The sequence below is a fragment of the Delphinapterus leucas genome, chromosome 15 (genome assembly GCF_059928025.1).
Source record: "Delphinapterus leucas isolate spDelLeu-1000000601 "Yukka" chromosome 15, BTC_Dleu_Yukka2, whole genome shotgun sequence".
NCBI classification, from domain to species: Eukaryota; Metazoa; Chordata; class Mammalia; order Artiodactyla; family Monodontidae; genus Delphinapterus; species Delphinapterus leucas.
Genome location: NC_143143.1, coordinates 44,242,728 through 44,266,578, shown reverse-complemented (window position 1 = coordinate 44,266,578; position 23,851 = coordinate 44,242,728). Strand labels below are relative to the sequence as shown.

The 23,851-nt window shown below is 51.0% G+C and overlaps 1 protein-coding gene and 1 pseudogene across 1 annotated transcript in view; both read left to right on the top strand.

Moving 5' to 3' along the window:
* Nucleotides 1-23,851, top strand: part of NINL (ninein like) — a 106,386-nt gene that overhangs the window by 45,066 nt on the left and 37,469 nt on the right. The window contains exons 2-8 of the mRNA XM_022594154.3: nucleotides 2,676-2,869; nucleotides 10,610-10,706; nucleotides 15,385-15,557; nucleotides 16,940-17,006; nucleotides 19,393-19,583; nucleotides 20,271-20,423; nucleotides 22,245-22,412. Of these exons, the coding sequence (XP_022449862.1) occupies nucleotides 2,687-2,869; nucleotides 10,610-10,706; nucleotides 15,385-15,557; nucleotides 16,940-17,006; nucleotides 19,393-19,583; nucleotides 20,271-20,423; nucleotides 22,245-22,412 (1,032 nt within the window). The 5' untranslated portion in view covers nucleotides 2,676-2,686. The remainder of the gene's footprint in view (nucleotides 1-2,675; nucleotides 2,870-10,609; nucleotides 10,707-15,384; nucleotides 15,558-16,939; nucleotides 17,007-19,392; nucleotides 19,584-20,270; nucleotides 20,424-22,244; nucleotides 22,413-23,851) is intronic.
* LOC149747446 (uncharacterized) lies at nucleotides 13,930-14,971 on the top strand (annotated as a pseudogene).

The window sequence follows — 23,851 nt, the reverse complement described above, 5'->3', positions numbered from 1 at the left end:
AATAATATGCCATTTTATTGATATCTTCTTTATCCGTTCTTTTGTCAGTGGACGTTTGGGTTGCTTCCACCTCTTGGCTGTTGTGAATAATGTTGCAGGTAACATAGGAGTGCAGATAACTCTGAGATCCTGCTTTCAGTTCTCTGGGGTGTATACCTGGAAGTGGAATTTGCTGGATCATATGGTAATTCTATTTTTAGGTTTTTGAGGAACCTCCATAGTGTTTTCCACAGCAGCTACACCATTTTACATTCCTACCAAGAGTGCCCAAGGGCTCCAATTTCTCAACATCGTCACCAACACTTGTTTTCTGTTTTTTGTTTGCTTGTTTTTTTTTTTTATAGTGGCCATCCTAATGGGTGCGAGATAATATCTCACTGTGGTTTTGTTTTGTGTGGACCTAATTACAGATGTTGAGCACTTTTCATGTGCTTGGCCATTTCGTGGCCATTTGTGTATCTTCTTTGGAGAATTGTCTATTCAAGTCCTTTGCCCATTTTTTTAATCGGGTTACTGGTTTTTGTTGTTGGGTTATAGGAATTCTTTACTTGTTCTGATCATTAACCTCTTAGCAGATGTATGATTTGCAAATTATTTCCTCCCATTCTGTATGTAGGTTGCCTTTTTACCCTGTTGTTTTCTTTGATGTGCAGGTTCTTAAGTTTGATATAGTACCATTTGTCTATTTTTACTTTTGTTGCCTATGCTTTTGGTGTCATATCTAAGAAATCGTTGCCAAATCTAACATCATGAAACTTTTCCTCTGTTTTTTTTTTTTAAGAATTTTATAGTTTAGATCTTATGTGTAGATCTTGAATCCATTGTGAGTTCATTTTTGTTTATGGTGTAAAGTAAGGGTTGAACTTCATTCTTTTGCATGTGGATATCCAGTTTTCCCAGCACCGTTTATTGAAGAGATTGTCTTTTCCTCATTGTGTGGTCTTGGCCATTTGGAAAATCATTTGACCACATATGCAAAGGTTTATTTCTGGGCTCTCAAGTGTGTTCCATTGGTCTATGTCTGTCTTTATGTTTTTTGGTTACTTTATTGATTTTTAATTTCCTTTTCTTCTCTGTCTCATTTTTGGTCTCTTTATTCGGGTACACTTAATAGAAGATGTATTTTGTCCTTGTCTTCCAGTGTTGCCATTGAATTTTTTATTGTGATTATCATACGTCAATGTCAGGAAACCTCCCTTAGTGTCTAATCATCCCTATTGTCCAGTAGTCTATCTTGTTGCATGATTTTAATGTTTTTCCTTCATCTCTCTGGGGATATTAGTTTCTCTCTCTCTCTCTCTCTCTCTGCGTGTGTGTGTGCTTGCGTGGGTGTCTTGGGTTACTCCCCTCTCCCCTCCCACATGTATCCCCCTCCAAATCAATGCCTTCAGCTTCCAGCAAATGGGGGTGTGTGAACAGCAGGATTCTGAGCCCCACTCAGACTTTTCTACATGACCCCTGAGACCTTCCATAGTTCCAAGGTGTTTAGAGTGTCCAGTGACTTGTCACTTGAGCCCTTTTCTGGGACTCTGGAGTCCCGGGGAATCCACGTGCATCAGTGTGACTCCAATGCGGTTGTCGTGGTACAGACCTGAGCTCGGGCTGTATTTCCCAGATGAAGGTGCCCTTGGAGTTTTTCCAAGCCTTCCTGGCCCATCTCAGCACTGAGGTTTGTCATGTGGTATCTCAGCTACAGAAAGACACCCCCCCCCCCCCAATCCTGGAGCGAGAGGAGGGCGAATTCCATAGGGCACACATGACCAGAAGCAGTGCCTCCTTTCTCCCAGCGTTTTTCCCAGGACTTTGAAAGCAAAGCATGGACCTTATCTTGGATGTGGGTTAGGAAGTGTCATAGCAAATGGCAGCTGAAAGATCTTTTTGCCTGACCCATAGAATGCTGGGCCTAAGTCACACCACTAGCCTGTGGCTGGATGGCCAGAGTCGAATCACCTGCTGTCTTGGGACAGTGTCTCAGATTTCTGGGGGTGAGGGAAAGGAGAGAAAAAGAAGTGTTTCTGAGTGGTCAGGAGCTGACCTGTGTGTTGGGCAAAGCTGGCATGACCGAGGGGATGTGGGCTGAGTGTGCAGGGTCCTCGCCTCTGAATCAGCCCTTGCATGGAGGCAGGGGTCGGGGGGAGGCAGCAGACCAGCAAGTTCTCTCAGGAGGGGGATGGCTTGTCATTGCTCCTGGGAGGGCCCTCGGTGCCCTCTGACCTCCAGCCTGAGTTCTGCCCAAGACCGGAATCCTGGGGCAGAAGTTCGGGCAAGTGTGCCAGGCATCCAGCCGGCCCTGTGTGTATATGTATAGAGAAAAAGTAGAATGTATATTTGCCAAAATAGTAAAATGATTTTTTTTTCAGGTGGTGAAATTCTGGATAATTTTCTTTCATTTTATACTTATCTCTTTTTTTTCTGATTATTCTGTAATAGATACTTTTTTACAGAACAAAGTAATTCTGGTTCTTTGAGCCAGTGAGGGAGAACGAGCCCTGTGGGAACACGTTTCTGGCCTCTCCTGATTTCCTCCAGCCTCACGTGTCCTGAGACGACCCTGGAGCCCCTTCCCACACACCAGCTCCTCCCCTGCCCTGGGCCACACTGCCTGGCGCATTGGGACCGTGGAGGGAAGTGGGAGCGGCAGTCAGAGGGCACCATTGTCTTCTCCCTGCATGCAGCCTGCGATGGGATGGACGAAGAGGAAGAGAGCCACTATGTCTCGCAGCTCAGGGATGTCTACAGCAGCTGTGACACCACGGGGACAGGCTTCTTGGACCGGGAGGAGCTGACCCAACTCTGCCTGAAGCTTCATCTGGAAAAGCAGCTGCCTGTCCTTCTGCAAACACTTCTCGGGAACGACCACTTTGCCAGGGTGGGTAACTTCATTGACTTCATTCTCACAAAGAAAAGCACAGAGAGCGTGTGGTTATAGCTGCTGGCATCTGAGAAATACCAACTGACTGGAGATACTCATCAAAGGAAAGTTAGGAGGAAATGGGGTGCTGTTTTTCCTTCTGTGCAACATCTATGTTGTAGAAAGAAGTTCCTTAAGATTGCTTTTTTAAAGCATAGTCACTTCCAGAGATTTGTTTATGTTCTGTTTTTTTCCAGAAAGATGCTTGGGTGATTCGTCCGGGGGTGCATGTGGTTCACAAAACACAGTGATCTGTGCGCAGCTCACACACTGGGTCATTCAGAGGCAGCTGCAAAGTACCTCGAAGGCACATTGTCTCGTAAAATTACCCAGCGTGAAATTCATCCAGCAGCTGGACAGAACATTGCCCACTGCTGTTGCAGGAACCAAGGCTCCCTGTGTTCAGAGTGTATCTCTGTGAGTGTATCTATCCCAGATAGGAAGTAGGCACTCAGAGAGTTCTTTTCTCTAGGAAATTCAAGGTCATCTAGAATGGTAATCTGGAGCCTGGACCACAACTTGCTTTCCTGATTGAAACACTAAGAAGCTTCTTAGTGTTCCTGCTTCTTAAATGTGTCCAGATGTTAACACGTTCATTTTAAAAACAGTGCCTGGAATTCCCTGGCGGTCCAGCGGTTAGGACTCTGGGGTTTCACTGCCAGGGGCCTGTGTTCGATCCCCGGTCAGGGAACTAAGATCCCACAGGCCACATGGCGCAGCCCAAAAAAGAAAACAACCCAGTGGCTATAATCTTACCTTTGAAGGAAGGGCATTTTTTCCACAGAACTCAGTAAAACTCTTTTCATTTTGAATGAGAAAAAAATCTAGCTGCAAATATTCTGAGTTGGCTTTTGGGCAAAAACAAATGAAGAAGAACAACGAAAAACCCCTCCCTGCTGGCCCTGGGGGAGGGTCCAGGTGGATCTGACCTCCTGTTACTTCCCCTGAGGCCGTGTGGCCAGAGCTGTCAGCAGTGCTGCACCCCCTGTGTGGAGGACTCAGCCTCACAAACCCACTGCACCCTTTTCTGTCTCTTTACTCTGTTCCTGCTTTTTCTTTATGGACTTAAGAATCAGGTGTGTTTTTGATAGAAAATGTCCTAGCCCCTCTTGATATCACCTGGAATTGTATTTGGAGGCTAGATAAGCAAAAGGCACATTTGTGAAAACCAACACTCTGGTTAAAACAGCACAAACAGGGACTTCCCTGGCGGTCTAGTGGTTAGGACTCTGCGCTTCCACCACAGGGGACACAGGTTCAATCCCTGGTCAGGGAACTAAGATTCTGCATGCTGTGTGTGGCAAAAACAAAACAAAACAAAAAACAGCATGAACAGGTGGTTTCCTTGATTTTTTTTTGTTTTGTTTTTTTTGCGGTACGCGGGCCTCTCACTGTTGTGGCCTCTCCCGTTGCGGAGCACAGGCTCAGCAGCCATGGCTCACGGGCCCAGCCACTCCGCGGCATGCAGGATCCTCCCAGACCGGGGCACGAACCCATGTCCCCTGCATCGGCAGGCGGACTCTCAACCACTGCGCCACCAGGGAAGCCCCCTTTGATGATTTTTGACAGTTTGGAAAATTCAAAACCAAAAGAATCACTTTGGGGCCCAGATTCATTGTAGGATGTATCATTCCCGGCCTTTCTCTACTTTGTGCTTTGTCTGTGAGAAGGGGAGCGTGACCTCGAAACCCTGAGTTACACTTGGAGGAAGGTCAGTGTTGGAGTAGCTGCAAAGGGAAAAGGGCTGTTACCGTTCCCCTGCTTCATCCACAGGCAGGGGAGCGCACACAGCCAGCATTTAGGTGGAACATTCTGTAGAGGGTTTTAGGGACACCAGTGTCAAGCCAGAAGTATCCAGGTAATTGTCACCATTTTCTGTGACAGAAACCAAATGGTGGAGATTTCAGGAAGTTTTGAAGAAAAACAGGGTAAATCCTTTGTCCAGGAGAATGGATTGGCTTTTCAATTCAAATATCACATATTCAGTTTCCTTGCAGGAACTGACATATATGACACAACAGAAATGTTAGTCATTGATACAGTAATCCAGTTATAACAATGAAGAAACAATATTATAACATCTGAATTAATAAGGTAATTTTTAGTGCTATGAGTGTTTTTTTTTTAATTAATTAATTAATTTGGCTGCATCGGGTCTTAGTTGTGGTATGCGGGATCTAGTTCCCTGACTAGGGATCAAACCCAGGTCCCCTGCATTGGGAGCACAGAGTCTTAACCACTGGACCACCAGGGAAGTCCCAATATGCTTTTCTTTAATTTCTTTTTCCCATTAAAGAAACATTATCAGGTCTAATTTCAAGCCAGAAAGTTGACGTGGCCTAAGAGTCCTGTGACTTGGGAAATTTCCATATGCGTTTTGTTATTTATCATGTTTCTTTACCAGTGGTGAGGATCTTATCTTGAGTATTTTAAATTTGGGTAGAAAGAGAATTTTCCTCTCAAAAAATAATTGATAACGTAGTGTTACTGAAAATAATTTTAAGGTTGAGAGTGATTCTTGATCACAGGGTCCAGCCTCTTCATTTGTGAGGAGAGTCCGTGATCGAGCAGGGATGATGGTGTATCCTGTTGGGTCAAACGCCTGATGCCATGGGCTGCCCCTTCCTTCTTTTATGAGCTGTGAAGGGAGAAGGCACAGAAGCAAACACAAGCACAGTCAAAATGGTATCAGATAAAACAGCAATCAGATTGCCTCCTGTTTGATGGATGAGAAGAAATTCAGCTGATAAGTATCAATATTATCAAAGATGCAAAAGAAATCTGAGATTGGATCAAGCAAAATGGCCATTTCATTCTGCTCCCATGTAGTCAACAAGTACTTTTGAGCTCTTATTATGTGCGAGGCAAATCTAGAAGCTAGGAATGTAAAAATGAAAGCAATACAACGTCTCTCTTTGTGAAATGAACTCTATGCAAGGTTATTCATTCTAGTATTGATTCACATGGCAAAAGACTGGAAACAGCCTTTTGAATATGAGATTAGTTCAATACATTCTTGTAGATCCAAATGATGAAATTTATGCCTCATCCCTATAAAAGAGGGAAGAGACTTCAGACATTGTCCTAGTGGCAGGTTAGCAAACTCAGGCCTACCTTCCAGTTAGTGCTACTAAAAAGGCTGAACAAAATAGAAAAAACAAAAGATCTTGAAAATGGTAAAGAACAAACAAGTCAGGGGGAATTACAACCTAAAAATCTATGCTAAGTCATGTATCGAGAGAAGTTCAGCTCAGCACACAAAACCCCATTTGCCCTGAGAATATTTTCTGGTCTTAAATAGCAACTGTGAAATTGATATGTCATTTGGGGGTTTTAAAGGGCCAGGGAAATGCATGTCTAAACACAGGCTCACCCAAGGAGAAACTGATGAGCCAGCCCCCAGTTTAAGGGAGGATCCTGAGGGTGCACCTGTAGGGCAAAGATATAGGGTAAGTGAATCAGCCGTTGTGCTCTTTGCTGTCTGGGCTTGTGTGCGCTCAGGGGTCTAGGTGACCTCAGGCCTTGCACTTAGATCAGGTGGTCCTGCACAGGCGGTGCCCTCAGGCACGTGGCAAAAGCAAACAGAAGTCCTCTCTTGAGAAAGTTCCCTCATCCTGGGTCTGTAATTCTTCCTAAGTAATAGTCATATACAATAACCAGCATACAGTCAAGGATATCTAGGCACAAAATAAAGATGAGTGAGAGCCAGAGAAACAACAGGCCACAGAAGCAGAGCACAAAGATGTGAAGTATTGGAATTACTGGGCAAAAAGTATAAGCCGGGCTTTCCTGGTGGCGCAGTGGTTGAGAGTCTGCCTGCCGATGCTGGGGACATGGGTTCATGCCCCGGTCCGGGAAGATCCCACATGCCGTGGAGCGGCTGGGCCCGTGAGCCATGGCCGCTGAGCCTGCACATCCGGAGCCTGTGCTCCGCAACGGGAGAGGCCACAACAGTGAGAGGCCCGCGTATCGCAAAATCAAAACAAAACAAAACAAAACAAAAAAATGTATAAGCCAATTATGGTTACTATGTTAGGAGAGGTTTAAAAAAACAAGCTTGAGAGACTTCCCTGATGGTGCAGTGGTCAAGAATCCGCCTGCCAATGCAGGTGTCATGGGTTTGATCCCTGGTCCGGGAAGATCCCACATGCCCCAGAGCAACTAAGCCCGTGCACCACAGCTACTGAAGCCCAAGCTCCCTAGAGCCCACAAGCCACAACTACTGAGTCCGTGTGCTGCAACTACTGAGCCCGCAGACCTAGAGCCCATGCTCTGCAACAAGAGAAACCACTGCCATGAGAAACCCGTGCACCGCAACGAAGACTAGCCCCCGCTCACCGCAACTAGAGAAAGCCCACGTGCAGCAACAAAGACCCAATGCAGCCAAAAATAAAACATTTTAATTTAAAAAAAAACAAGCTTGAAAATATCCACAGGAAAGAGGTAACTCTAAAAAGTGACATAACAAATCTGAACAAAGAACCAAATACAACTTTTAAGAGTTTAACAGCAGATTAGACACAGCTGAAAAGAGCACTCATCCAGGATGCAGCATGATGTTATAAAGAGAAGGTGAAGACCGGGGGACATCCCTTTGGTTGGAATCCCAGGAGGAAAGGAGTGAATGAGGAGGGATTTCGTGAACAGATAATAGCTAAAAAGTTTCCAAAACAGATTTAAGATTCCAAAACCCATGGAATTCTGAGTAGCATAAATAAAAAGAAATCCACATCTGGCCATATTATTGTGAAACTGAAGGGAAACAAAGACATCTTAAAAGCAGCCAGAGATGGGTACACATGATCTCTCTGTATTTTTTCCCTACAACTGCATGTGAATTTATAATTATCTCAAAATGAAACATTTAATAATTTTTTTAAAAGCAGCCAGAGGAAAAAAGACATTTCCTGAAAGTCAGCCATAGTTAGATTGACAATTGCCTTCTCAGATGTGACAGTAGAAGCCAGAAGCCAATGGAAAGGTGTCTCCAATGTACTAAAAGAGGACTGGTGCCAACCCGAATCCCATACTCAGCAAGAATACCCCTTAAGGGGACTTCCCTGGCGGTCCAGTGGTTATGACTCTGAGCTTCCACTGCAGGGGGTGAGGGTTCAATCCCTGGTCAGGGAACTAAGATTTCGCATGCCACGAGGAGTGGCCAAAAAAAAAAAGAATACTCTTTAAGAACAAAGGTGAAAGAAAGCACCTGTGAGAAGGTGAATTCTGCTCAGTTTTGAGAGGATATAGAGGCAAACACATCCATTAGGTATTTGTTGAGTATTTACAGTGTGTCACTGTGATATCACATGCTAGTTGGGGAGACAGAAAATAAACAAGTAATCCAGTGTCAGATCTGATACATGTGTGACTGAGGCAGAGGTGCCCCCAAGCCAACAGCTGCGTTTAGTGCCCATCGGCAGCAACAGAATGTGCTCATTCAAATTCTGTGCCAGGTGTGGGAAGCATGCTTGGACCTACAGCCCAGGCCTGCTCTTTCTGCACTTACTGGTGACAGTAAGCTCTTGTGTTGATTTCTTTCTGTGGGACTTCAGTAGAAGCACAGGTAGAGAAAAGAGCTGAAGAATGCAGCTCAGTGAACATCCACCCTGAACACACTTGGGCCGCCAGCATCCTGCATCCCTCCTCAGGTGCCCTTGCGGTCCCTCTGCCTCCAACAGTTACCACTGCCCTGATGCCAACAGCATAGATTTGTTTGCCTATTTCTGAACTTTATACAAGGGAAAATACACAGCATATGCTCAGTGTATACTCTCTGGTTCTTTTACTCTGTATTATGTCTGTGAGCTATATTCACACAATGTAGATATATTGTCTCCGTCAGTGGTTTGTTTTTTTTTCCCCTATTGTCATCTTTTGTTGTCTGACTGAATCACAGTTTATTTACCCATTCTCTTTTTGGACATCTGGATCATTTCCACTAGTCTTTTAATAAATTATGTTTTTGCTGAAACAAAAAGCATTGATTGATAGTAAACTTTCAAGCTAAGGATGTGTACTGTCATTTTTAGGATAAACAATAAGAGAATGGAAATAGACTGTATAACTTCTGAATTAATAAGGGGAAAAATGAAGTCCTAAAAGAAAGAGAGGAAAGAAAGGAGAAAACGCAGGCAGGTCAAATTGAAAGCACAAATAAAATAGTAGATTTAAATCTAACTATTATGGAAAAACCCAAGCGAACTTTTTTGCCAACCCAATATATCAGTAACGACATTAAATGTAAAATGTTTCAGTTAAAAGATAAAGATTTTCAGATTGGGGAAAAAAATCCAACTATATACTGTTCATAAGAGACATGTCTAAAACATAAGGATATAAAAAATTGACATTATTAAAAGTTTGGTTAAAAAAACAAAGTTTGGTAAAAAGATATAACACGTAAATACTCCATAAGAAAGCTAGTCTTTGTGGTAAAAGCATTACTGAACTAAAGAGGGTCAGCATTTTATAGTAATAAAAGATTCAATTCACCAAGAGGATTTAAATGTATATTCTGTGACCCAGCAATCCCATTGTTAGGCATATACTCCAAAGAGTGTAACTGTTCAAAGCTGGGGTTTTTTGTTGGTTTTTTAAAAATAACTAAACCCTGGAAATAATGGGAATATCCACCAGCAGGAGGGTAGTTTTGTTTTTTGTTTTTGCGGTATGTGGGCCTCTCACTGTTGTGGCCTCTCCCATTGCGGAGCACAGGCTCCAGACGCGCAGGCCCAGCGGCCATGGCTCACGGGCCCAGCTGTGGAGCGGCATGTGGGATCCTCCCGGACAGGGGCGTGAACCCGCGTCCCCTGCATCGGCAGGCAGACTCTCAACCACTGCGCCACCAGGGAAGCCCAGGAGGGTAGATTAATAAATTGTTGCTCAGTTACACCGCAGAGCAGAGAAAATGGGTGGATCGTGCACAGCAACTTACATGAATATTACAGAAGTAATATTGAGTCTAAGACACAAAATAGTATATACACATGATTCCATTTAGATCAAATTTAAAAAGAGGCAGAAGTAAACTGTATTGTTTAGGGGTGCATGCAAATGAGGTATAAAAGCAAGGATGTTATTAGAGTCAGAGTAGGGGCCGGGGGATTTAATCAGGAAAGGAACCGTGGTGGAGGGCTCGCCCAGGTGCTGCCGTTTTCTCTTTCTTGGTGGGTGGTGAGAACGTGGATTTTTCTTTCTTTTTTTTTTTTTTTGCGGTACGCGGGCCTCTCACTGTTGTGGCCTCTCCTGTTGCGGAGCACACTCCAGACGTGCAGGCTCAGCGGCCATGGCTCACGGGCCCAGCCGCTCCGTGGCATGTGGGATCCCGGACCGGGGCACGAACCCACATCCCCTGCATCAGCAGGCAGACTCTCAACCACTGCGCCACCAGGGAAGCCCAGATTTTTCTTTTTCTTTTTGTGTTAATGTTTGTGGTCATCAGACACCCCTTTTCTACACTGCTTTCTAATTTTGTGGTCTGATTTACTTTTATGGAGTTGTTAATAGTGTTTTTTGGTGATGGGGTTATGGTTCACTTTTACTTGCCTTGTTACATCTTCAGTTCTTTTAAATCTTAAGCAAATATTTGAAAGAATGAATGTCCTCATAAGATCTTCCATCTGAGAAAAACCAAAAGGCCAGGGTGTTACGTATGTGACCTGCAGAAAGTAGCGTTGACCTCTCTTCTCAAATCCACAGGTTAACTTTGAGGAATTTAAGGACGGTTTCGTGGCCGTCTTGTCATCACAGGCTGGTGTTGGCTCCTCAGATGAAGACAGCGGGTCTTTGGAGCCAGGTAAGAGGCCTTCCTGGTCTCTGTTACGTCTCTTCCCGTGATTCCGTGACTCTGGAGTATGATGTTCTCACCAAACGACGCAGCAGATCTGTCTCTGCCAAGCTGCGTAGACTGGAACTGACGTTTGGGTTTTTTCTTCTTTTGCTTCCTTGTTTGTAAAATGGTGTTGTAAGGGGAAGACTCTTTTGTTTTCCTCTACAATACACACAATCCTCTGAATATACTGGCACTTCTGGTCACTAGATATATGTGGTTTTTCCCACACCAGGCCGTTTTGCAACCCCAGCTGGGTGTCCTACAATTCAACTCTGTTCTGACACCGTCTACCTGGACACGGCGTCAGACCCCACAGGGGAAGGGCTCAGTCCCCCAAGACTGCACCCTCTTCGGACAGCCATCTCAAATCCAGGTTGTCACCTGTGCTTCTGACCCACCTGTTATAGATCAGAGGCTCCCACGACCTCCTCAGGTTCAATTAATTTGCTAGAGCAGAACCCAGGGAAACCCATTTACTTACTGGATCACCGGTTTATTACAAAAGGATATGACTCAGGATAAGAGGTTTGTGGGAAGGGCTTGTGGGAAGGAGCTCGGAGCGCCCATGCCCCCTTCAGGCCTCACTCTTCCCCAGTCTCCACATGTTCAACTCGGAAGCTCTCAGAACCCCGTCCTTTTGGGTTTTATGGAGGCTTCATTACAGACATGACTGATCAAATGATTGGGCATTGGGGATTGAACTCAACATCCCTGGAGGTCAGGGGGTGGGGCTGAAAGTTGGTTTCCCTGGCAACCAGCCCATCCTGAGGTGTGGTTCCAAAAGTCACCGCATCAACATAAACTCAGGTGTGGTTGCTCTCATCACTTAGGAAATTCCAAGGGTTTTAGGAGCTGTGCCAGGGATGGAAGACCAAATACATATTTATTATAAATCACAGTATCACAGATGTCAAGTTAATACTGCGTGCTGTCCTTACAGCATAGGGTGTTGACAAGATAAAGTGGGTGTCGGGAGTGGAAGCATTGGAGAATCAAAAGGGCAGGGCAGGTGTGAGGTGTTAGCCAGGGCTTGGAGGCTGGCGGAGCAGGCAGGATGCCACCAGCCGAGGCAGCCCTCAGCCTGTCTTCTGTCTCAGACAGTAGCGCTCTGTGCTCCTAGGACTTGTGAGAATCTTGGTTTCGAGCAGGGCCAGTGGGACAAAGGTAATATTTCAGAACAAACGGAAGTGGTGGCTTTGGTCAGGAGGTGGAGGGAGGCCCGCTCGATGTGCGGACCGCGGGCTCCAGTCGGAAGGTGATGGCGGACACGCTCATTCGCAGCCGTGCTGGACCCTTGGGCTCGGCTGCTGCGGGCAGCACCTGATGTGCCCCGGCTGGTCACGGCTGCGTTTGACGAGTGTCGGGAAGGAGAGTGAAGTGGTAGCGGGTCCCTCCCTCCCACGTGGGGCAGGCGTTTGAGGAGTCTGCCCCGCAGCAGCCCCCTGGTCTGCTCCTGGACCCCGGGCAGGTCCTTGGTTGGGAGCAGGTGCACGATGATCTGGGCACCAGGGGTACCGTGAGGGAGGCTTTGTGTGCCAGGCTTGGAGCTAATGGACGTTTTATGTAGATTCCAGTGAACCGTCCTAGAAGTCCTGTGGCTACTCCTGCCTGTTATTCAGGTGGGGTTTTGCAGCCTGGAGCCAGGCCCTGCCCACGCCCCTGGGGCTGAAGTCAGCTGCCCCACCTCCTCCTGCTGGAGCCACGCCAGAGCCCTGATGCGGGGGGAGGAGTCAGCCTGCCAGCAGCCCCATCGCCCTGCAGCTCAGGTCATTGGCTGCTTTGTCTCACACTTGTCTTCCTTGAGATGGGAAGAAGCCCACTTGCCTTTCCCGACTCAGGGTTTTGGAGTGTGATCGTGTGACCGTGAACGTGGATGTGCCCAAGAAAGGCCGCGCCTCTGTCACTGCCCCGCTCTCCATGCTGGAACATGTGTGCGTCTGTGGGGTGTGTCCTCACTTCCTCCAAAGATGGGAGAAGCTGTTTCAGGACTGGCACTTTTCCACACCAGTTCCGTTTTTTTTGTTTGTTTGTTTTAGTTTTTTCATTTATTTAATTTTTGGCTGCATTGGGTCTTTGTTGCTGCTCTCGGGCTTTCTGTAGTTGTGGCAAGCAGGGGCTACTCTTCATTGTGGTGCGCAGGCTTCTCATTGCGGTGGCTTCTCATGTTGCAGAGCATGGGCTCTAGGCACACAGGCTTCAGTACTTGTGGCACGTGGGCTCAGTAGTTGTGGCTCGCAGCCTCAGTAGTTGTGGTGCACGGGCTTAGTTGCTTCGCAGTATGTGGGATCTTCCTGGACCAGGGATCGAACCCGTGACCCCTGCATTGGCAGGCGGATTCTTAACCACTGAGCCACCAGGGAAGCCCCCCGGTTTTGTTTTGTTTTTCTCTTCTTTCGATTTTCAGTGCTTTCCTCAGTTACACAGTTGTGAGCCCACCTGAGGCGGCTCGGACGGGGCTTGTGCACAGAGGCAGGGCACCGGGTGGCCCTGCAGCCACGGGTTGTGAGAGCCGGGGCGAGCCCTGCCCCGTCCTCCAGGGCCGTGTGCGTTTTAGCTTCTCACCGCAGCCACCTTCCCAGCCTCCCCCATCCAGGGGCTTCATCCCTCCTTCCCTGGCCCTGTCCACAGTGTCTCTCTCTCCTGCTTTCTAATCTGTCTGCCGGTCCTTCCCACCATCTCCCACTGTGACTGGAAAAATGATTGGAGCTTTGATGCTCCAGGGATGAGCATGTCATCAGGGGGCCAAACACCCCGGGGCTTTGAGGAACATCCCGCTTCCCCGTCATTCTGCTCCTTTCAGTAAAGGCCGTTACAGAACATATAACCAATGTCTTTTCACTTGTAGACCTTGGTACTCTGCTCCTATAAATAAATACGCACACACAGGAGGCACAGCCAGGTGTCCAGCACAGGGCACCGTTGGCCTTGTGCTCTGCGGGCCGTCTGGGCAGCGGGTGGGGACTGGCTGTGACCCCCAGTGCTTCCCGCCAAGAGGCCGCGGCTCTGTGTTCTGTGGGTGGTGGGAAGCTGCCCCCTTCCTGTTGTGATTTGCCACGTGGACACTCTTTTCTAGAGAAGCGTTTCTCTCTGTTGGAGGGAGGGGGGTGACACGTTTGGGGAACATTATGAAACAGCTGTGTGTTTTCTGGGCATCTCATTCCTCTGAGGAAAGTGCTGACCTGCTGAAATGATGAAGAAATGGGGCCACATCCAGGGCGGGTGGGACTCCGACAAGGACGGGTTGGGTCGGGGGGGACCTCAGGAGGGGAAGGGCAGGAGCAAGGTCAAGCCACAGGGGGCAGACGTGGTGCTGGGTCACGACCTCCAGGTGAGCCGCGAGCAGGCCGGGCCCGGGGAGGGCCCACGTGCGTCAGGCCCCTCCTCGTCTTCTGCAGCTGGTTTCCCAAATGTGCTGCAGCTGCCCACTCCCACCTCTCGTGGCTTTCCTCTTCCCGCACCTCCCCCCCCCCCCCCCCCCCCCCGCAGTAAAGGTGCGGAGCCTGTGTGCTGGCCCCTCCCCACTGCGTGGGGCACTCAGAGCCTCCTGTTTCCTCCCTGCCAGGGCGTCCGCTCCCTGCTCTCCAGCAGCCCTGGGAGTTCCCACACGGGAGAGATTACAGGGCCGGGCAGGGCCCGTGATAACCTCTGAGTGTCCCGGGGACATGGTCAGCCTGCCTTAAATGTCCGCTGTCGAGTGGAACTCAGCAGCTTCCTCCCCAAACTCCTCCCTTGTTCCTAGTTTCTGTTGGTCACTGGCATCACTGGCCAGGTTGGACCCAGCCTCCTCCTCTGATGGTCCCAAGGTCAGGGGCTGGAGAGTTGGTGCGGAGGAGACAAGGGAGGTGGTACTTGGCCTTAGGAAGCGTGACGCATCCGTGTGAAACGGTCCTGTTTTCCCTGACCTGGCCTTACTTCCTTGGATCCTCTCCTCCAACCTGCACGTTCTGGTTGCTTCCTTCTGAACCTGTGTCCTCTCCTGGCCGTGGCCTACGTCGCCCTCCCCCATCTCTCTCCGGCTGCCCAGATTCCCTACAGAGTCAGCATCATTTCTTCTCTGCCTGCGGGGTCCCCACTGCTCTGCAGACGTGGGCAGGTAAGGAGGGAAGAAAGGTGCCAGGGGTTTATTAGGGCTTATGGGATTCTCATGAATCCCAAACTAAAATGCACTCCTGCCTCTATCCCAGACTTCAGGCCCACGTGGAGTCTGAGGCTCCCCAGCTATGCTGAGGTCCTTGCCTACCACATCCCGTCCGGGGGGCAGGGGGGTCCTGTAGTGACGGGGGTGGGTGGGACGTGACCTTCTGGTCTCTAGAGCAGTATGTTGCTGGATTATTGGAGGCTTTTTTCCTTGTGTAAAAAGCTAGATTTTTGTATTAGTCTTTTATTGCATAACAAAAGCGTATTTTGGTTGGAAACATTTAAACAGCACCTAGAGTTTAGGATGGAAAGTCCCTGCCTCCCGGCCTGGCTGTCTCAGCCCCAGCCCCACTGTCGACCGTTCCCTGTGTTCTTCCAGGTGTTTTCCATGTGTGTCCCTGAGAGCCACGCTTTGCACCTGAACCTGCACCTTCGTAAAGGGCATCTTGGCAGCACATGTGGGCCCAGAGGCTGTTTGAGAGAACACCTCCCGTTTTTATTCCAGGTGCCCCCCGGGCCGTCCCCCCAAAGTACGTGAGCGGCTCTAAGTGGTATGGCCGTCGGAGCTGGCCCGAGCCCTGTGATGCTGCGGGTGGAGCCCCGTGTTTACCGGAGCAGCCTGCCAGGCCCAGTGTGAGAAGCCAGCTCCGACGCTCTGCGTCTCTGGAAAGTGTGGAGGTGGGTCGATCCCCCCTTTGCCCTCGCCCAAGTACGCATGCCCCCCACCATAGACACTGCTCATGTGACACGATACGGGAAGATGGGAGGGGGCATCTATCTCATCACCAGATCACTTTGGGGAGTGACATTTAGTTTTAAGGTGTCTCTGGGTCTCGCTGTCTGCATGGAAACTCGGGCCACAGAGCGTCCTTCTTCAGACACGGGGGCCATGGAGAATGCCCTGCTCACCACTAGCCCCCTCCCCTGGCACTGCCAGCAGGAGAGGAAGTTTAATCAGCCGAGGATAGAGAAAGCAGCACTGGGCGCGACTGAGGCTCACCCTCCACAACTCGGTGGGCATGTCATGCCAGATGCCTCCGGGGACCCCAGGCTCCCTGAGCTGTCCACTGCAGGAGCCTCGAGGGCTTTGTGTCAGGAAGGACTTCCACAGGGCAGATCCACACCCCACGTGTTAATCGTGGCCCGTTGGACCTGTTTTCGGGGTTCCAGAAGGTTCCTGCCTCCACCCCATGATGTCCACCTCTGTCTGATGAGGCTCTAGGGGGGCTTCCCTTTAATAAGACAGCTCTGGGCCCCCATATTAATTTGTTTATATTTTCAACATTTGTTGAGACCAATAGGAAAAGCAAATAAATATGTATTTAGATCCTGGAGTCGCTTCTCTCAGGGATGCGCTGCACTTGGGCGGCACCAATAAACCCTACTAGGCCTTTGCTGCTTTATTCTCTCTCTTAAATTTGGCCCCAGGGATGGAAGGCTTCATGGGTCCGCGCCATCTCTGTGGTGCCGTTCTGCTTCTTAAAACCATCTTTGATCCCCAGAACTAGGACCCTAGGGTTGCTGCCTTTAGGGTTGTCAGCAGGTTGAATGCATTAGAAAAATGAGATATACCACCTGCCCCCAGAGCTCCAGCCTCAGTTCAGAGCCATTTCTAAGTGCTGAGTCCTGGTCAAGCCAGTGTTCCTTCCAAAATCAGAAGCAGACTTTGACTTTGTGGTCTGCAGACTCGGTCACAGAAGCATGAGGTTTTACTGGACTTCTTGGTGGCCCAGCCCCTTGGGCACTGAGGTCTCAGCAGATCACCTGCTGTCTCCGGAGCACCTGGGGGTCAGAGACCTGCTCTTCCTTGACTGTTGCCAACAGACATGGGTCATGAGGGGCGGGATGCAGAGGGTACCGAGTGCAGGCCGCAGCGTGCGGTCTGAGAGAGGGAGCTGGTGTGCACGGGGCCTCCTGGCTGACCACCAGGGCTGCGCTGTGGGCTGGGGCTCCCCTTCCTCAGGTGTCGCCCCCACCAGCCCCATCAGACTGTTCCCGGTGCTCCGTCCGCTGCCCTTTCCTCTGGGGACTCACACGTCCTTTTCCTTCTGTTTTTCCAGAGTCTCAAGTCAGATGAAGAAGCTGAAAGTGCAAAGGACCCTCAGAATGAGTTGTTTGAAGCAAAAGGTAAAGCCTGGCCTTGTGTTCGGTGCCATCTTTGGCCAGTGCTAGACTGCCAGGCAGTGGGCCACCAGCCAAGGACAGTTTCCTGAGAAGTGCCTGGTGGGGGTGGTGTCCCTGGGGGGCCCTTTTCCTGGGGGCAGGGTCCCAGCTCTGGGAGACCCCTGAGGTCAGACCCTCGAGCGGGGACCACTGGCTAAGGGAGCAGCTTCACGGTCTGGGAGGACCAGCATGACCCCAGCCGGCAGGCGTGGGCCTGGGGACTCCTTCCTGAAGCACCCGGCCTGGGCCAGCAGCCTCCCTGCCTCCTGGGGCCCTGTCTGCCCCGAGTCGAGGGTAAGACGTGGTCCTGGTCCTGGAGAGCCTGACGGAGCACCCGGAAGGCAGCTGCAGGCGTGCTTAGCAAATCTGGGTGCATCAGCACATAGGTCTGCAGGTGCCTTAAGGACACCTCCCGCTGGAGTGTGTCACAGGGCAGAACGTGCAGGAACACGGCTCGAGGGCGAGACCCGAGCTGACCTTGAGCTTCTCCTGAGTGAGAGGTCTGCACTGGCACTGAGCATTATCCAGACTGTGGTCCGGGGGGGGCTGAGGCTCTTGGTGGCTCAGCGTTGAGCTTGGTGACGTCAGGGGAATGACCGGAGTGCCTGTGCTACTGGACGAAGCAGATGGACGCTTTTGTGTCTGGAAGAGCAGCCAACCCATGCCCTAAATTCCCCGGACTCTGTAAATCTAGGGGACGAGAGGAAGGGCTCCTGGGGAGGTTATTCACCGAGTCATTTCGGACTCTGCCCAGAGACAGGTTGGAGTTCTTCTTTCCCTCCAGGTTAGAACTGACACTGGTGCGTGAACAGTCATGTCAGACCTCAGAGGACTTATTTGCTCCTCTGCCAGCCATGAGAATACCCTCCGGTGTCAGAATTGCTTTTCTATTGTTACGTAGAACTTTCAGATGTTTTAAGCCGGAAGGGATCTCAGAGGCGGCCCTTTCCTTCTGTTTTCCTCAGCTCAGCCCACAGCATCATTCGTGAGCGCACAGGCCCTCGCTTTCCTTGGCAAAGTGGCTTTCTGATCGTTAGTTGGGTTATCAAAGTAACGCCAAGGTGGCTCCTCTCCTGAAAACTCTAGACCACTGGCCGAGAGCCCAGATCTGGTCAGGTGCAGGCAGCCCTCTTCCTCTGTTGGGCTGGGTGGTGTGGCCTGGGCGTGGAAGGAACTCTGCTTTGAAGCCTCGCTCATCCGAGGAGAGCTCCTCGTGGGCACCCCCAAGGTCTTTCCTCTTCCAGAGGGTGTTTCTCTGGCAAAGCTTCAGGAACCTCAGTAAGCCACCTGGCTAAAGTAGAAAAGTTATGAAACCTGGCCATCTGTCATCCAAACTCACTGAGGTGTCTTTGCATCTCAAAGACACCTGTGCCTCCTGCTGTGAGGTGGCCTGGAGAACACAGCCCACCTTGGGACGTTTTTGCCAGAAAGAAAAAGAAAAAAGATAAAACTGAGCCTGAATCCAAACTAGGCTTTGATGCTAACTTCCGGTTTATAGGCGATGTTAGTGATGGAGGCATGCGAGGAAGCAGAGTGGGGCAGGCAGTGAGGTGCTCGTGTTCCAAGGACTCGAGAGGAATAACCACACGCACAGGGAGGATTCTGTGTTGATACTGATTCAAAGAAATCAACTGTCGGGAGACTCTTGAGAGAGGGCTGGGTAAACCATTGTTGGTTTGTAGGGTGATGGTGGCATTGGGATCAGCAGTACACACAAAACACACAGGGGTGAGAACACAGCAGCTGGATTTTGCTTTCAAATACTTGGGCAAGAATAAACGGGGGTAGATGAAGCCGGGGTGGCCGTCTGCCCAAGGAACAGGACCACTGGCCTTTGCTGAACTGTGCTCTTTACTTTGGGTAGGTTTGAAGGGTTTCTAAAAATTAGTTTTTTGAACCTGACCTTTTTGTTCTAAGTACAAACCTTGCAGCTGTGCTCTCAGTGCTGTGGCTTCGCAGGTTCCCTTCAGAAAATGCTTTCTGGGATTTCCCTGGTGGTCCAGTAGGCAAGACTCCGTGGCCCCCATGCAGAGGGCCCAGGTTCGATCCCTGGTCAGGGAACTAGAGCCTGCATGCTGCACCTAAGACCCGGAGCAACCTAAATAAATAAATATTTTTTTGAAAAAAGAAAATGCTTTCCCCACATGCAGCAGATCCCTCCATTTGATTGTGAAAACTTGCATAGAATGCAAGTGGAAGAGTTATACCGTGAGCACTGTGTACCCACCACCTAGATTCCTCCTTTGAAGCTTGTCTCTCACATGTGTCCATGTGTCCGTCCCTCTGCCCATTCATCAGTCCATCCGATTTCAGAGTAAATTACAGCCTTGGTATGTGTCCCCTGCTTCAGGCCAGCTGCCAACCTGGGGTTCTGAGGTCTTCGGGAGCCTCCGGAAGCCCTGCAGCTCCTCCTTCGACACCCCCGAGAGCCGGGTCCGAGGCCTCTGGGAAGAGCTGGGTGTGGGCAGCAGCGGCCACCTCACCGAACAGGAGCTGGCCCTGCTCTGCCAGAGCGTCGGGCTCCAGGGCCTGGAGAAGGAGGTGAGAGAGGGCAGGGTGGACCTCCCTGATGGGCTGGGTCTTTGTGGCAGTCATGGTTGGTGCTGGGCCTGGAAAACCCCTTCACCGCCAGACACTGATTCAGTTGTCACCTTCTGGTCTCACATCCCGTGCTGACTCCCAGGGCTTGTGTCGAAGGTCCGTCTCTGGCCGCCTTCACGCAGGATCCTCCTCTGCTGGGGCACTCCTCCCCCACCCCTCCTCAGTGGCCCAGATCTGCCACCCAGCCCAAGTGTGGTGCCCGCAGCGTCTGGCTACGCTCCCAGCAGCTGTATTCACCCCTTCCCTCCTGCGGGGGCCAGGGGAAGTGGAGGGCAGTGTGATGGGACAGGCCCCTCCTTACTGAAGTGCTCTCAGCCCTGCCCTTGCTGACCCTGAGCTGCTGGGGGCCCGGGCCACGTTCCATATGTACATGTCCCGCCATCCAGCAAGCTCCTGGCACGGCAGACATGGGATGGGTGTTTGTGGGTTTTGGGAAGCACAAGTGGCCATTCACAGCAGGATGGAAACTGCCCAGGTGTGTGGATTTCACAAGCCAGAGCGGGGAGACCACTGTTTGGATAGGACAGCGCGCCGCCTGCTTGGGGAGGGTGGGGGCCAGGCCTGGGTGGGGTGGGCACAGCTGCGGTGGGAGAGCCTCTGAGAAGATGCCTGGGGGCTTTTATTTAGGAACTTGAAGACCTGTTCAACAAGCTGGACCAAGACGGCGATGGCAGAGTGAGTCTAGAGGAATTCCAGCTTGGCCTGTTCAATCATGGATCCCCTCAACTTCTGGAATCTTCCACACTTGTCAAACCGAGCGGGTCCTGGTCTCATTACCAGGTAAAATGGGACGATTAACTGTTGAACCCCAGAGCGACTGCCATCACTCCCTGGCCTTCAGCATCTTCTGTAGGCCTGACCTCTCTGCCTGGTCCCCACAGAGGGTGCCCAGCAGCTGGTCGGGGTGTGTACACACACGTGTGCTGTGGGAGGCTGTGCAACCTTGGGCTGATCTGGCATTGCTCCTGCCAAGCTGTGTGTCACTGGTGAGCTACTCACCTTCTCTGAGCCTCAGGTTCCTTGTCTGTAAAATGGACACACCTACCTCAGAGGGGTCTTATGAGGATTTCCTGACAGTTCCTTGTTATGCCTCAATGTGGGGTACACTGTGTTCCAACAAGAGCACCCCCTTTCCCTCCTCCCCGGAGGGCAGAGTCACTGACGGGTCCGTGTCTTCCCCAGGATTAGCCTTAACAAGGATTCCTGGAGCTGTGCTCTCCCCATACTGTATACCTGAATTTTATCCTGTACAAGGCCAGCTGGAGGAGAGCAGATTTTAGGTGGTTATTTAAATTATCATGTTCGGTGCATTTGGTTTTTCTCAATCCCAGGACAGTCAGCCTCCATCTCCCACCACAGCGCACGGTTGTCCTGGGGAGTCTTGCTGAGGCTTCTTTGGCGACGTGGCTGATCCCGCAGTTTGTGGGCAGCGATGCAGGAACAGTGACCTTGTTCTCTGCTAGGCCAGGCGCGTCTGAGAATCAGGTTTCTGCACCTGAAGCCACTGAGACAGGGAAGGAACCAGGAGAGATGAGGGATGGTGCCAGGCCACCTGAGGGCAGAGACCACAGTGCAGTCGTGCCCAGAGCCTGTGGGAGGGAGGGCCTCCTCTGAGGTACAGCGGCCCCCGTTCCTGCCCGGGAAGTGCTGACATGGCCATGGGGTTGTGTCCTGTGCATGTGGATGCCAGCGTGGCTGGAGTGGTGACATGGGGCCTCGCACCTGGGCCCAGACGGAGATTCTCCTGCTCCATCAGGGGAGCAGGTGGGCCTGGTGGTCTGGGGGCCCCAGCAGCTGCTCCTTGTTCTGGCCCCAACTGCAGACACGTGTCTGAAGGGCCCTGCCCTCCAAGGGGCAGGAAGCACAGCTGGATTCTTTTTTTTTTAAGATGTTGGGGGGGTAGGAGTTTATTAATTAATTTATTTATTTTTGCTGTGCTGGGTCTTCGTTTCTGTGCGAGGGCTTTCTCTAGTTGTGGCAAGAGGGGGCCACTCTTCATCGCGGTGCACGGGCCTCTCACTATCGTGGCCTCTTGTTGTGGAGCACAGGCTCAGTAGTTGTGGCTCACAGGCCTAGTTGCTCCGTGGCATGTGGGATCCTCCCAGACCAGGGCTCGAACCCGTGTCCCCTGCATTAGCAGGCAGATTCTCAACCACTGCGCCACCAGGGAAGCCCCACAGCTGGATTCTTGCAGTACCTCGGCTCACCGGTCAGCTTTCTGGCTGAGGGATTTTTTTGCCCTTGTCTTAAAACTCTCTGACCCTGAATCCTGAGGACACGCGTCCTCTGCTTGGGCCACCCCCGCCCTCCTTCTGAAGCCCGTCTTGGGTTTCTCTGCACAGACCAGGTTTCCCTCAGCAGGAAGCCATTAGTGGTTTGGGGAGAAATTACCTCAGGGCCTGGCAGGCGCTGGGCATCCCCTGCATGGCCTGGCGTGGACAGCGCTGAGCCCTGGGCTCGAGTCAGATCCTGCGGGCGCCCCATTCCCTGGAGCAGGAATCAGCGCTGTTCTCAGGCCTCGGGGAGGCCACACAGGCGGGGAGGTCGGGGAGGGTGCATGAGGAGGCCACGGGGGCTCACAGAGCTTGTCCCGACCTGCAGGTCCCAGAGGAGGGTGGTGGCCAGACCACCACGTCATCCCTTGTGTCCGTGAGCTCGGGCCCGCGCCTCTTGTGCAGCGTGGACGACGGCGCCGGCTTCGCCTTCCCGGAGCAGATCGTCACCCTGTGGGCCCAGGAGGGGGTGCCCAACGGCAGGGAGGTCTTGCAGGTTTGGACCAGTCGCGCACGGCTGCCCCAGCAGAGGTGTCAAGGCGGGCGGGGCCACTGCCCACAGGGGAGGCTGGACGGAGCTCCCCCCCGTCTCCCACACCGCAGACACAGGCCCTGTGTAGGGAAGGCCCATCGTAATACTTTTTTCTTTATTTTTTGATATTAAGATGTAGGAAGTGTTAAAAACATAATAAGTAAAAAGCAGAGAAAACCACAGCCTGAAACAAATCCGTTTGAAGGTAGGTTTCAGCATCTTAGACTCTCCCCCCCAGTGCGTGTCAGCCCCGGAGCTGATCTGCTGACCTGGAGGAGGGACGTCTTAGTGGACACCACTGTCACAGACGTCCAAGCATTTCTACTCTCCCTGGACGAGCTCTGTGGGGAGTTCTTCTCCCCGTACCCGCCCTCCGACCTCCCTCCAGTGGTCACACAGGAGGAGGCCTGTGCTCTCCCTGGTCAGTCAAGTCCCCTCTGTGGGGACACAGGGCAGCCCTGGGGCTTTGGAGGGAGTTCTGCCCTGGGTGGCAAGTCAGGTGCACACAGGGCGGGCACAGCAAGGGAAGAGTGCTGGGGCAGGTGTGGCGAACTAGATGAGTTAGTTTCATTTCCAAATTTCACTTTCCATTGTGAAGAAAAGCTTCAGCTCTACAGAAATCTATAGAATAATAAAGCCTGCCCCCCTCTGCTCCTGGTCTCCAGGGATGGCGACACGTAAAGGTCTGGTGGGCATTCTGCGAGCTCTCCCCTGGCACAGGAAAGAAATGCATATTTAGACATTCCCATTTAAAAAATTTCTTTTGCAAAATTGGTGTCATACCGTATACCTTGCTAATTTACATTACCCTTTCCCTGTCGTGGGACACGTATGTTTTTTTCCTGTTATGAATCTCGTCACCTGTAATGCACGTATACCCTTCTGCCCCTACGCTGGTATTTCTCGGTAGGTCGGATTCCTGAAGGTACGCATTTTACCTCTTGATAGCTTCTATTGTATTGCCTCCAAAAATGTCCATATTGGCACAAACCAATAGAACAGGAAGGAGAGAAAAACCAGCCTTTAAGACAATCTGCCTGACTCCTCAGGCCAGACTCTCCTGGACCTAAGCTTCGCCGTTGCCGAGTCCCGCTGCCCAGCAGCCCAGGCAGAGCCCGACGCGAGGCCATCCCTGGACAGCTGGCCCACAGGACTATTCTGAGAACCAGAGGCTGAGGCCAGACCACTGGAATTGGCCCCCAGGGAGGGCCAAGAGCAGAGGGACTCATGGTTTTTTGTTTTTGGGGTTTTGGCTGTGCCACACAGCACGTAGGGTCTTAGTTCCCCAACCAGAGATCGAACCTGTGCCCCCTGCAGTGGAAGCATGGAGCCCTTAACCACTGGACCACCAGGGAAGTCCCAGAGGCTCATGGTTTGGAGATTCTCCCTAAGCCGCTGCTCCT